The 15,839-nt window shown below is 40.6% G+C and overlaps 1 protein-coding gene across 1 annotated transcript in view; it reads left to right on the top strand.

Annotated features, from left to right (window-relative positions):
- LOC117342181 (von Willebrand factor A domain-containing protein 8-like) overlaps positions 1–15,839 on the top strand; it is a 29,077-nt gene that overhangs the window by 5,542 nt on the left and 7,696 nt on the right. Inside the window, 1 exon segment of the mRNA XM_033904216.1 lies at positions 13,318–15,839. Coding sequence (XP_033760107.1) covers positions 13,318–15,839 — 2,522 coding nt within the window.

Genomic DNA, 15,839 nt, shown 5'->3' with positions numbered 1-15,839 from the left:
AGGTAAATGTTTTGAAAATACTTCAATGTCTTCATCTCAATATGCCATTTGATATGCTAGGAGGAATTAATGACTGTGAAGTTTATTCAAATATACAAACCTTCAGATCATACTGTCAGGGTCATATGGATGAAATGTGTCAAATCTTAGCAAAACATCATCTGTAAGTATACATATCAGAAGACAGGTTACTGATCAGGCCCGTGGGCCTCTTGTTTAAATTGTAATTATTTGGTTCAGTATATATGCATGGATCAATAAGGGGTACAAAGCTGGTTTATATGAATGACCTTGACCTATTTTTGTGATCATATGTACATGTGTCAAAATATTGAAACAACTTCTAAATATGGGGTCATGATATTATGCCAGTAACATACATAATGAAAACCTACCAAATCTGTTTAAAGGAATGACCTTGACCTGGTAGTAGGGTCATAGAGGCCAAATTCTTACAACTTTTTATACAACTTCTTCTCATAAGATAAAATATTCTATCTTTAAAACAACTTCTGTTACCTTTAAGAGGATTCAGAATAATAATGCTAAAATGAAATGTTCAAATGATTAATGATTTATAATATACCAATTAAAGCTACATGTACCAGCTGTACATTGTTCAGGTGTAAAACATGTTAATATTACTGGAAAAGATGATGAATTTAACTTAAATCTTACCTAAATAAACATTGGGCCTATTTGTTCATTTACAATGCAAGGTAAAGGTATGTAATAATGTTCTTTTTATCACATTTGTAAAATACAGCATGGACAACAGTCTGACAATGTTTGCCTGTCTATAAGAGGGAATTGAAGGTGTCGGTCTGACATTAGGTTTCACTGTCTATAAGAGGGGAAGGTGTCGGCCTGACCATGTTTGACTGTCTATAAGAGGGAAGGTGTCGGTCTGACAATGTTTGACTGTCTATAAGAGGGAATGTGTTGGCCTGCCAATGTTTGACTGTCAAGAAGAGAGAAGGTGTCGGTCTGACAGGGTTCGACTGTCTATAAGAGGGAAGGTGTCGGTCTGACAAGGTTTGACTGTCTGTAAGAGAGAAGGTGTCGGTCTGACAAGGTTTGACTGTCTATAGGAGAGAAGGTGTCGGTCTGACAAGGTTTGACTGTCTATAAGAGGGAAGGTGTCAACCTGACAAGGTTTGACTGTCTGTAAGAGAGAAGGTGTTGGCCTGACAAGGTTTGACTGTCTATAAGAGGGAAGGTGTCGGCCTTGCAAGGTTTGGCTGTCTATAAGAGGGAAGGTGTCAGTCTGACAGGGTTTGACTGTCTATAAAAGGGAAGGTGTCAACCGTACAAGGTTTGACTGTCTATAAAAGGGAAGGTGTCTGCCTGGCAAGGCTTGACTGTCTATAAGATGGAAGGTGTCGGTCTGACAAGGTTTGACTGTCTGTGAGAGAGAAGGTGTCGGCCTGACAGGGTTTGACTGTCTATAAGACGGAAGGTGTCGGTCTGACAAGATTTGACTGTCTGTGAGAGAGAAGGTGTCGGCCTGACAAGGTTTGACTGTCTATAATTATATAAGAGGGAAGGTGTCGGTCTGATAGGGTTTGAATGTCTATAAGGGAAGGTGTCGGCCTGACAAGGCTTGGCTGTCTGTAAGAGAGAAGGTGTCGACCTGACAAGGTTTGACTGTCTATAAAAGGGAAAGTGTCGGCCTGACAAGGTTTGACTGTCTGTGAGAGAGAAGGTATCGGCCTGACAAGGTTTGACTGTCTATAAAAGGGAAGGTGTCGGTCTGACAAGGTTTGACTGTCTGTAAGAGAGAAGGTGTCGGCCTGACAAGGTTTGACTGTCTATAAAAGGGAAGGTGTCGATCTGATAGGGTTTGACTGTCTATAAAAGGGAAGGTGTCGGTCTGATAGGGTTTGAATGTCTATAAAAGGGAAGGTGTCGGTCTGACAAGGTTTGACTGTCTGTGAGAGAGAAGGTGTCGGCCTGACAAGGTTTGACTGTCTGTGAGAGAGAAGGTGTCGGTCTGACAGGGTTTGACTGTCTATAAGAGAGAAGTACGTGTCGGTCTGACAAGGTTTGACTGTCTGTAAGAGAGAAGGTGTCGGTTTGATAGGGTTTGAATGTCTATAAAAGGGAAGGTGTCGGTCTGATAGGGTTTGAATTTCTATAAAAGGGAAGGTGTCGGTCTGACAAGGTTTGACTGTCTGTAAGAGAGAAGGTGTCGGTCTGATAGGGTTTGACTGTCTGTGATAGGGAAGGTGGTGTCGGTCTGACAAGGTTTGACTGTCTGTGAGAGAGAAGGTGTCAACCTGACAAGGTTTGACTGTCTGTGAGAGAGAAGGTGTCAACCTGACAAGGTTTGACTGTCTATAAGAAGGAAGGTGTCAGTCTGACAGGGTTTGACTGTCTATAAGAGGGAAGGTGTCGGCCTGACAAGGTTTGACTGTCTATAAGAGGGAAGGTGTTGGTCTGACAATATTTGACCGTCTATAAAAGGGGAACATCAGTCTGACAAGGGTTTTATGAAAAAAGTTGTTATGGTACAAATATTACATCCACATGAATGTTGTCCTTGAGAGAAAATGAAAATGATTTGCATGTTGTACAATATTCTCCTTGCTGATTTCATTCACATAATGGTTGTCACACACATCTGTCACCAATTCAAGGTCCCATTTTCATTTGATTGGCTTATGTCACAGAGTCTTTTTCTCTAGTTTTTATATAGAAAAAAGTTCAGTCTGCAAATGCAGGATGATTGCAACCCTGTCCTTTGTGAATATATAGTGTAGATTGTGATGTATCAGATTTCTAAATAAAGAATGCTGTAACAACATTTGCGAGATATATGTATATGAAGGAAAGTTCCATTCGGAGATTGCAATTCAGGCTGTGGCATAGTCTAGTGGAGATTGAGTGTGATCGTGATCCTAAATCGAGCATTCCTAGTAAATATTGTATACTATACCTACTGATGTTGCTATTTCTATTGCATAACAAATCCAGCAAGATTAATGTCAGCAAAAGCTGTGTAAGTTCCTTATTGATCTGTGACCCAGACTCCACATGCGGTAAGTAAATCTGCACAGGGACCTGCATGCTAATAATGTAGGTTTTCTTCGGATATGTTTTCAGTCTAAACATGCAAACACATAGGGGCCTGTTAATATTGGTTTTCAGGGCCACAATGGCTCAGTCAGTGAGAATGGCAGACATGTAACCTCAGGTGAAGATCCAAGGTATTTCACAGTTTTGATGCTCCCCTTCCCCATGTTGGTGCGTGTTTCTCTGGAAGCCGACAAACTGACCAATCTGTACTGTCATGGTGTGTTCTTGAGCAAAACTCTTTGCCCTAGTTGTTCTGGATGGCACGCGGCGGGCCTCTCGTATATTGTTCAGAGAGGTAGTTACCAACTACTACAATTCACAAGGATACCCAAAATGACCCTGGCTGTTCATGGGGCAATAATATTGATTTTCTAATGATCTCTCAATCCCAGACTTAAACCACTGTCCATAGGGTACTGGTAATAAAGTATGTTTGTATAGAAGCATCCTTGGGTGAAAGGGGAACTTTTGTATTAAACAGTGATTAGAGGGGGGAGGGGAGGGGGCTGAGTAGCAGGTCCAAATAGAGGGAAATATAGCAAATTTTTTAAATCCTTCTTCTGTAGGAATGTGAGGATTTGGTCAGAAGCATCCTTGGGCTTGCATTTAGGAACAATTTTCTGTGATTCAGAAAGTCAAAGGGACATTTTCAATATTTAAGGAAGTCAAAATTGGTTATCATTGTTGGTTGCTTTAAACAACTTAAATTTTTTTTAGTTTTCTTTAATTTATATATTTTGAACTAGAAAACTAAATGATAGTTGAAGCCAATAAAGGAAAGTGTTGACTGCAATTATGTATGTATGGTACTGCATGGTAGATCCCAAACTATCAAAAGTCTTTGTAATATAACTTAAATGAGAGTGTTGTGCTTTTACCGTAATCACATAATTATTATCACCGACATGTCCAGGTGAGCGATACAGACCTTCTGGGCCTCTTGTTTTGTTGATTATTTGTTCAGATTAAGTCCTCAAGCTCTACATGCCTGTCGCCAGTGGTAAAATGGTTTTTCATTATCTGTTCCCAGACTAATAATGCACACAGGAGCCTAGTAATACTAGTTTCCCTATGATCTGTTCCCAGACTTTACATGTGCACATGGGCCTATAGTATTACTGGTTATCATATGATATACGGTAAACCTCCGGTTAGTTCGAACAAAATTAAATAAATATTGATGAACCTGTTCGAATTAGTCGAAATTAAAGCTTCAGAAAATAAGCGTGTGTTCAAACTATCCGAGTCGATATCGACGAAAATCTCGGCAGAGTAAAATCATTAGACACAAACACATCCATTGTAAATCTGATACGATGTAACAACGACGGCCTGAACAATGGCACATTTGTAAATAAGTAAAATGATAGTATTTCATTTAATTCAAAGTCAACTGATCGTTAAACTTCATCATTTCGCAATAATGTAATCCAAAAAAACGTCTGCAAAGGGACCTAGAAATATTTCTTTCTACGATCTGTTTCCAGATTTCTCATAATCTTTTGCCTCAATCAACTTACCATGTGCACAGGGGCCTGGTATGTATATTTCCTGTTGTCCTGATCACATTTACTAAACCTCCTAAAGATGCATTTGGGGTATCCCATTTTGGGATACTAAGGCTTACATCATAAATTTGCAGTAAAACGTCTTCATTGTTCAATTTTTTTTAAGCTATTCAAGAAGAAAAAGCAGATTCAAGTACACTGTTTAATATTTTAGTTTGGCTGAAGGAGGTTGATAAATGAACCTTCTAGCCCAAAAAGAAATTTGAGCATTTGTATATATGCAATCCCCCAAAGGAAATTTTAAAAAGCGAGCATGCCTTCTTCCATGATAATATAAAATGTTCATTTGCGCAAGGATCTAAATAAATTGGTTCTTTGTTGATTCTCCCCCACACATATTGGTTGTGTATAAGACATCATTGTTATTATTCCTGTCACGAAGTCTTTATATAATTAGTAACAAACATTATACGGACTTGTATCTAAAATCTGCAATTTGTAATAAAGGAAAGTTTCCTAACAGTGTATCTATGTATACGTGAGTGTAATAGGGACGCCACTGTCTCTGTCACAGCTTACAAACCATATTTTAGTATCTTGCATGCAGCGGTCTACATACCTAAGGCAGGCTCCTAAAATGTCTGAAATTGAAATCAATATTTGACCTGGTGGAATTGGAAAATTCCAATCTGCATTCCTCGGGACATATGGTATGCAGATGAGTTCACTCAGTCATTTGTTGAAAAGGACAAAGTTTATTTCCAATGTGGTATTGGCAAGCAATGTTTTTGTGATCGATGTAGTCAGCACTTCTCGATTTGGAAGGTGTAGTAGTTGGCAAGTGTGTTTGACATGTGTTGTTGTTGTTTTTGTGATATGTTGTTGACATTTCTGGTTTTGTGCGACGTACATGTACTCTGAGCTAAAGGGTCATAACGACCAACAGAGTTATACTGTAATCCATCGCAATGTTCATGCATGAAATCTTTCACCATTTAATTTTCGTACACTTGTCAAAATTTGACTAGAGTATTATGGAATGCATTTTGATGAGCCTATTTCACAAAAGTGTTTGTTAGTGCGGTAATCACCAGCTGCTACGGGGAGAATCTGCTGCAAAAGCTCCTTGCTGTTTATTTGGTGATAAACCAAGCAAGCAACGTACTTAACCTAATCATAAAATTTTAAGCAAACAAACACAGTAAACCCACATTTCTTTCATTAAATCTGCATCCTGAATGTTAAAGATATCTAACAAACACAAACAGCACAGAAACAATCCCAGGGTTCAGCCCACCATATAGAAACGCAACACATTGTAATGATAACAGACACAAGATCCACATCATCCATATGTAGTGTTTAAAATGCACACTCTACACAGACATACCAAAGATTCCAACATAAATACATACACCAAGTATTCATGATATAAAACTGTCTACATCAAACAGACACAACTTTTGCCCACGTTTTGAATGTCAATGTTGCAAACCAAACACACAAACCCAGGATGATAATTACACATGTGATAAACGTACAACATAAACAAGGTCAAACACCATACATACATCTTACACAATTTATACCCAAAGAGGTTTTAAAAATCTTACTGACAATTGACAGAATTTAGAATTTCAAGCTGTTTGTATTGCCAATGTCAACTCACGAATAAATAATGAAATTGTCACTGTAGTTTGAATATACAACTCTTCTCATTTAGAAGACAGAGATATATTTCCTGGTTACAGATTGACAGTTTATATATTATGCATTGATACCTCACATTAACAGACGCTGATAAGTTGTTCAGGACCAAGGTGCTGGTAATTGTTCTATTTCTACGATAGTTACTCTTCTGTAACCTGGTTAATGAACCAATATGCAGAACGGAAGAGTATCCATGAATCTTAGCGGTCACCAAGCGTGTTGTTCCTAAGCATTACAGACACTAATGCACAGCTGATAGTGATTCTAATGTCACTTTCATTCCAGGAAGGAATATATTTCTGTTTTTCCTGGATACGAACTGTCAGTCAGATTTAATCACAGCATCGCTAACAAAGACTCATTATCAGGACACGTACAGGGAATAATAAACAAACTATCAATTGAGACCTCACATAGTGTTATATACACCGTACCGGTATCTAAGGCTGATGAAGAACTTGTATGATATATATAATGTCTTCGGTCTAGACAGCTTATGCTATATAACTCATACCTATACACTTAGATCCTGAACATTAGATATAGACACTACTATATATACATTATATATGTATTTTTCACACTTATATTATTTCAGGCACACTGATATATACTATTCACTTTATATCTCAGACCAATAGCTACTGTATTGTATGTCTCAGACAGGCAGATCATTGGACATTGTATTCTACGTCTCTGACCTATACATATACACACTTCATTTTATTGAAGGTCCCAAACCTAAACAAGTTGTATGTCTCAGACTGATATATACACTACTGTATGTCTCAGACCGATAGACACACTACTGTATGTCCCAGACCGATACAGACTTTACTCTATGTCTCAGACCGATATATACAGACACTACTGTATGTCTCAGACCGATACAGACACTACTGTATGTCTAAGACCGATACAGACACTATTGTATGTCTCAGACCGATACAGACACTACTGTATGTCTCAGACCAATACAGACACTACTGTATGTATCAGACCAATACAGACACAACTGTATGTTTCAGACCGATACAGACATTACTGTGTGTCTCAGACTGATACAAACACTACTCTGTCTCAGACTGATACAGACACTACTGTATGTCTCAGACCGATACAGGCACTACTGTATGTCCCAGACCGATACAGACACTACTGGACACTACTGTACACTACTGTATGTCTCAGACCGATACAGACATTACTGTATGTCTCAGACCGATACATACACTACTGTATGTCTCAGACGGATACAGACACTACTCTATGTCTCAGACCGATACAGACACTACTGTGTGTCTCATACCGATACAGACACTACTGTATGTCTCAGACCGATACAGACACTACTGTATGTCTCAGACCGATACATACATTACTGTATGTCTCAGACCGATACAGACATTACTGTATGTCTCAGACCGATACAGACACCACTGTATGTCTCAGACGGATACATACACTACTGTATGTCTCAGACCGATACAGACACTACTCTATGTCTCAGACCGATACAGACACTACTGTATGTCTCAGACCGATACATACATTACTGTATGTCCCAGACCGATACAGACACTACTGTACGCTACTGTATGTCTCAGACCGATACAGACATTACTGTATGTCTCAGACCGATACATACACTACTGTATGTCTCAGACGGATACATACACTACTGTATGTCTCAGACCGATACAGACACAACTGTATGTCTCAGACCGATACAGACATTACTGTATGTCTCAGACCGATACAGACACTACTGTATGTCTCAGACCGATACAGACATTACTGTATGTCTCAGACGGATGCAGACACTATGTCTCAGACCGATACAGACATTGCTCTATGTCTCAGACCGATACAGACATTACTCTATGTCTCAGACCGATACAGACACTACTGTATGTCTCAGACCGATACAGACACTACTGTATGTCTCAGACCGATACAAACATTACTGTATGTCTCAGACCGATACATATACTACTGTATGTCTCAGACCGATACAGACACTACTGTATGACGCAGACAGATACAGACACTACTGTATGACGCAGACAGATACAGACACTACTGTATGTCTCAGACCGATACAGACATTACTGTATGTCTCAGACCGATACAGACATTACTGTATGTCCCAGACCGATACAGACACTACTGTATGTCTCAGACAGATACAGACACTACTGTATGTCTCAGACAGATACAGACACTAATGTATGTCTCAGACCGATACAGACACTACTGTATGTCTCAGACAGATACAGACACTACTGTATGACGCAGACAGATACAGACACTACTGTATGTCTCAGACCGATACAGACATTACTGTATGTCTCAGACCGATACAGACATCACTGTATGTCCCAGACCGATACAGACACTACTGTATGTCTCAGACAGATACAGACACTACTGTATGTCTCAGACAGATACAGACACTACTGTATGTCTCAGACAGATACAGACACTACTGTATGTCTCAGACCGATACAGACATTACTGTATGTCCCAGACCGATACAGACACTACTGTATGTCTCAGACAGATACAGACACTACTGTATGTCTCAGACCAATACAGACACTACTGTATGTATCAGACCGATACAGACACTACTGTATGTCTCAGACAGATACAGACACTACTGTATGTCTCAGACAGATACAGACACTACTGTATGTCTCAGACCAATACAGACACTACTGTATGTATCAGACCGATACAGACACTACTGTATGTCTCAGACAGATACAGACACTACTGTATGTCTCAGACCGATACATATACTACTGTATGTCTCAGACCAATACAGACACTACTGTATGTCTCAGACAGATACTGACACTACTGTATGTCTCAGATCGATACAGACACTACTGTATGTCTCAGACCGATACATATACTACTGTATGTCTCAGACCAATACAGACACTACTGTATGTCTCAGACAGATACTGACACTACTGTAAGTCTCAGATCGATACTGACACTACTGTATGTCTCAGATCGATACAGACACTACTGTATGTCTCAGACCGATACATACACTACTGTATGTCTCAGACCAATACAGACACTACTGTATGTCTCAGACCAATACAGACACTACTGTATGTCTTATGCCGATACATATAATACTGTATGTCCCTGACCGATACATATATTACTGTATGTCACAGACCGATCAATACACTACTGTATGTCACAGACCGATACATACACTACTGTATGTCTCAGACCAATACAGACACTACTGTATGTCTCAGACCAATACAGACACTACTGTATGTCTTATGCCGATACATATAATACTGTATGTCCCTGACCGATACATATATTACTGTATGTCACAGACCGATCAATACACTACTGTATGTCACAGACCGATACAGACACTACTGTATGTCTCAGACCGATACAGACACTACTTTATGTCTCAGACCGATACAGACATTACTGTATGTCTCAGACCGATACAGACACTACTGTATGTCTCAGACCGATACAGGCACTTCTGTATGTCTCAGACCGATACATACACTACTGTATGTCTCAGACCGATACAGACACTACTCTGTCCCAGACCGATACAGACACTACTCTGTCCCAGACCGATACAGACACTACTCTGTCCCAGACCGATAAATACACTACTGTATGTCACAGACCGATACATACACTACTGTATGTCTCAGACCGATAAATACACTACTGTGTGTCTTATGCCGATACAGACATTACTGTATGTCTCAAACCGATACAGATACTACTGTATGTCTCAGACCGATACAGACACTACTGTATGTCTCAGACCGATACAGACACTACTGTATGTCTCAGACCGATACATACAATTTACACTACTGTATGTCTCAGACCGATACAGACATTACTGTATGTCTCAGACCGATACATACACTACTGTATGTCTGAGACCGATACATACACTACTGTATGTCACAGACGGATACATACACTACTGTATGTCTCAGACCGATACATACACTACTGTATGTCTCAGACCAATACATACACTACTGTATGTCACAGACCGATACAGATACTACTTGATGTCTCAGACTGATAAATACACTACTGTGTGAAATACACTACTGTGTGTCTTATGCCGATACAGACACTACTGTATGTCTGAGACCGATACATACACTACTGTATGTCTCAGACCGATACAGACATTACTGTTTGTCTCAGACCGATACAGACATTACTGTATGTCTCAGACCGATACAGATACTACTGTATGTCTCAGACCGATACAGACACTACTGTATGTCCCAGACCGATACAGGCACTACTGTATGTCCCAGACCGATACAGACACTACTGTACACTACTGTATGTCTCAGACCGATACAGACATTACTGTATGCCTCAGACCGATTCATACACTTCTGTATGTCTCAGACCGATACATACAATTTACACTACTGTATGTCTCAGACCGATACAGACATTACTGTATGTCTCAGACCGATACATACACTACTGTATGTCTGAGACCGATACATACACTACTGTATGTCACAGACGGATACATACACTACTGTATGTCTCAGACCGATACATACACTACTGTATGTCTCAGACCAATACATACACTACTGTATGTCACAGACCGATACAGATACTACTTGATGTCTCAGACTGATAAATACACTACTGTGTGAAATACACTACTGTGTGTCTTATGCCGATACAGACACTACTGTATGTCTGAGACCGATACATACACTACTGTATGTCTCAGACCGATACAGACATTACTGTATGTCTCAGACCGATACAGACATTACTGTATGTCTCAGACCGATACAGACACTACTGTATGTCTCAGACCGATACAGACACTACTGTATGTCCCAGACCGATACAGGCACTAATGTATGTCCCAGACCGATACAGACACTACTGTACACTACTGTATGTCTCAGACCGATACAGACATTACTGTATGCCTCAGACCGATTCATACACTTCTGTATGTCTCAGACCGATACATACACTTCTCTATGTCTCAGACCGATACAGACACTACTGTATGTCTCAGACCGATACAGACACTATTGTATGTCTTATTCCGATACAGACACTACTTGATGTCTCAGACCGATACAGACACTACTGTATGTCTCAGACCGATACCGACACTACTGAATGTCTCAGACCGATACAGGCACTACTGTATATCCCGACCGATACAGACACTACTGTATGTCTTATGCCGATAAACCGAGTGTACCTACAAATTGTGTTATCACTTTTAGAAAATGACCTCCGTCAAACGATATAGGTAAAGCCTTCCTATTTTACTGCGTCAAGAGACAGTGAACTGTACGCCCTATGGCAGTATAGGCAATTTGTTAAGGGCGACGAGGTCTTGACATTTTTGTTGTTATGTGTCGCCACCAGACTGAGGAATTAAAGAGAGGAACACAAAACCATACAAATGAACGTTTTCTGATAGGAATTAGCCTGAATGGAAACTTAATTAATGTTTGTCACAACTATCAACAACTTGTCATCCCACTGAATGTCTCTTAGATTGTTTCTGATCCTCTCTTCATTTCACTTCCCCTTTCCCTGTCAACCTCATCACTTCCAGGTAACCCTTTCCTTTTTCCTCAGATTGTTTTATAAAGGTTAAAGTATTGATATGCTTTATAGATTGTGTATATTGTACATGTGTCTGTGGAAGAACATCAATCAGACTGTACCATATACTGCCAGATCTTAACGAGTTGCAGTTGTAAGACATCGACCGGAAATCAATGTCCCGACGAGGACTTGACATTGCGGTTATCTGTTGTGAGCCGCCACCAGACCAATTAAACATCTGTATAGGTTTTCTGTGTGTATATGGGTACAAATGTTATTGTCTCTCTCCCACACCGTATTGCCACTAATTGTCTACGTTGTATGAAATATTCAAACTCATTGTTACTTATTTGCAGTTCTCTTTTGAGATGTACTGGAATTGCTTTCTTTGTGCTCAAAATGTTTTACTGTTGGTAAATAACACAAAATAAGTAAAACCTCTATTGTTTTTGTTAAAAATGTAACTTTCTTTGAAGTGTTAATGGAAAGTAAAGCTGTAATGTTCTGCTGTATACAGTGAGCTTCTGTGGCGAAAGACAGATGAGTGTGAGCTGTCTGTATATAGAAGTAGAGCAAGTTGTCTGTCGGTGTTTTAGAGGAGAGCGAGATGTCTTGTTGTTGTAGAGGAGAATTATATGTCTATGTTATAGAGGGGGATAAGCTTTCTGTCTGTGTTTTAGAGGAGAATGATGTGTGATATTTCTGTTTGTGTTGCAGAGGAAAGTGAGGTGTCTGTTTGTGAAGAGGAGAGTGAGGTGTCTATCGGTGTTGAAGGGGGGGGGATGCAATTTTCGTTTGTGTTGTAGAGGAGAATGATATGTCTATGATATAGAGGGGGTTAAGATTTCTGTCTGTGTTAGAGAGTTAGATGTTTGTGCTCTGGAGATGAGTGAAATATCTGTGTTGTATAGGAGAGTGCGATATCTGTCTGTGTTCTAGAGGAGAGAGATATTTCTGTTTGTGTTGTAGAGGAAAATGAGGTGTCTGTTTGTGACGAGGAGAGTGAGGTGTCGATCTGTGTTGAAAGAGGGGGGGGGGGGGTGAAATTTTCGTTTGTGTTGTAGAGGAGAGTGATCTGTCCATCTGTGTTGTAGAGGAGAGTGAGATGTCTGTATGTGTTGTAGTGTGAAGTGAGGTGTCTATCTGTGTTGTAAAGGAGAGTGAGATGACTCTGTATTGTAGTGGGAAGTGAGGTGTCTGTATTTTGGAAGGGAGTGATATTTCTGTCTTATGTTGTAGAGGCGATTGAGGTTTCTGTTTTGTGTTGAAGAGGACAGTGAAATGTTTGTCTGTGTTGTAAATAGTTTTATATACATGTACTTGTGTCATTGTACTGTATGCACCAATAGTCATATTTCATTTGATAGATATATGTTCTTTTTGATAGGTCCACCTGGTCCTCTGAGACGTCAGATTGCTATGATGTATCTGGAGCTGACGAAACGAGAGGGAGAATACATATCGTTATCTAGGGATACGACCGAGAGTGACCTCAAACAGAGACGCGAGATAAGGTCAGGGACAGCCTTCTATCTGGACCAATGTGCAGTGCGAGCAGCATTAGAAGGACGTATTCTCGTATTAGAGGGTATTGAAAAAGCAGAGCGGAACGTTTTGCCTATCCTCAACAATTTGCTGGAGAATCGTGAAATGCAGTTAGATGATGGGCGCTTCCTCATGGCGGCTGACCGATATGACAAACTCCTAAATGAACATACCAAGGAAGAACTTGATCATTTGAAACTTGTTCGTGTTAGTGAGAATTTCCGTGTACTTGCATTAGGTCATCCTGTTCCCAGGTATCAAGGGAACCCCTTGGATCCGCCTCTTAGGTCTAGGTTTCAGTCACGTGATATTGTCTCTCCGCCGTTCAAAGAACAACTTGAGACATTACAGACAGACATGAAAAACGTGCCGTCTCAGCGGTTGTCACAAATTTTGTCCTTCGCTACTGCGATCCTAACAAAGGAATCTTCGTCGTTAGGATTGCCTGATTTTCCGATTTCCAATTTAGTCAATATCATACGGATCTTGGATTCCGTACCAATCATGTCCTCACAAGCGTTACTGCAGATACTATATCCATATAACACAATGCTTGGAAAAGATGGAAGAGTGGCTGTAGAGAGAATTTTGGAAAAGTTTGAATTAATGGATGGTAAAAAACAGAAACACATACGGATCACCTCAATAAAGCAAAAGGATGATGGCTCCTCGCAGGTCGTTCTTAATGAAAGATTTCCCCTATCTGTCAATAATGGATTATTCCCGCAAAATCGCAACGTGGGAGATCGTCAGTTTGTGACCACTAAATACCACGAGTCTCTCCTAGGTGAGCTAATGCTGAGTCATATGTGTAAAGACTTGTGTATCGTAGGCCCGAAAGGTAGCGGGAAAAGTGCTTTAGTTGGAGAACTCGCCGCACTTCTTGGCTATCGGATCGAACCCATCATGCTTTATCAGGACATGACGTCACGAGACCTCCTACAGCAGCGAATCACGCTCCCCAATGGTGACACGTCCTGGCGTCTGTCACCCCTTGTCACCGCCGCCATGGAAGGTAGTCTCGCAGTTTTAGACGGTGTTCACAGGATTAACCAGGGATCATTTGCCATTCTCCACCGACTCATACACGATCGTGAACTTCAGCTCTTTGACGGATCTCGTCTTCTGAGGCACGACCGATATCAACAAATGAAAAAGGAGTTGAATTTGACCGATGAGCAAATGACAGAGAAGGGAATACTGGCCATCCATCCATCATTCCGGATGATTGCTTTATCAGAGCCCCCCGTGGCCGGTAGTACTAAGCAGCAGTGGATGACTCCAGAACTTCTCACTATGTTTATGTTTCATAACCTGCGACCTCTTTCACAGGCTGAGGAGTTACAGGTCATCAATAATGTCGTCAACGAGTGTCCGGACATGAAACCCCTTATCAGCTTTGTTCACCAATTGAGGTCATCAACGGACCCCGCAATGACCTCAATAGCTTCATCATTGTCCACCAGACAGCTGATTCGTGTGGCCAAGAGAATTGCACAATTCCCATCCAAAGATGTTTACGGGATTATCGAAAAGGCGTGTCTGGCTAGATTTCTGCCCCAGCTTCCTAAGGCGGGTCTCCATCAATCGATGGAGGCTGCAGGCATACGCTCCATCACGAGCTCTACAACAGATTCGTCGACTCTTGACCAGTCGATCACCAGTGAGATAAACAACGGGAAGTTGCGAATTGGACAAACCACAGTCCCCTTATTTAACCCCGACAACAAGACCAAAATTCCTGATGTACTCTTTTACGATAATCCGCAGCATCTCAATGTGATGGAGGATATGCTTAAAGATTTCTCGTTAGGTGAAAATTTGCTGCTAGTTGGGAATCAAGGTGTCGGTAAGAACAAGATTGTGGATCGATTCTTGTACCTGCTTAACCGTCCCCGAGAGTATCTACAACTTCACAGAGACACAACGGTTCAGACACTCACGCTACAACCAACCGTCAAGGATGGAGTTATCGTGTACGAGGATTCTCCGCTGGTTTCTGCTGTGAAACAAGGCAACGTCCTTGTGGTGGATGAAGCGGACAAGGCCCCAACACATGTAACATGTATTCTGAAAACTTTAGTTGAGTCTAAAGAAATGCATCTAGCGGACGGCAGACGGATAGTGGCGCCTCATTCTAACATTTCTCCTTCTAAAAATATAATCAAATGTCATCCCGACTTTAGGATGATTGTTCTAGCAAATAGACCAGGATTTCCCTTTTTAGGAAATGATTTCTTTGGAGCAATGGGTGATATCTTTAGTTGTCATGCAATAGATAACCCAGATATGGAGTCCGAACTAGCTATGCTCAGGCAGTACGGCCCAAATGTACCAGAAACAACACTGAAAAAGTTAGTACAG

The sequence above is a fragment of the Pecten maximus genome, chromosome 14, assembly GCF_902652985.1.
Source record: "Pecten maximus chromosome 14, xPecMax1.1, whole genome shotgun sequence".
Classification (NCBI taxonomy): Eukaryota; Metazoa; Mollusca; class Bivalvia; order Pectinida; family Pectinidae; genus Pecten; species Pecten maximus.
The sequence above is the reverse complement of the archived record's forward strand: the minus strand, read 5'-3'. Positions and strand labels throughout refer to the sequence as shown.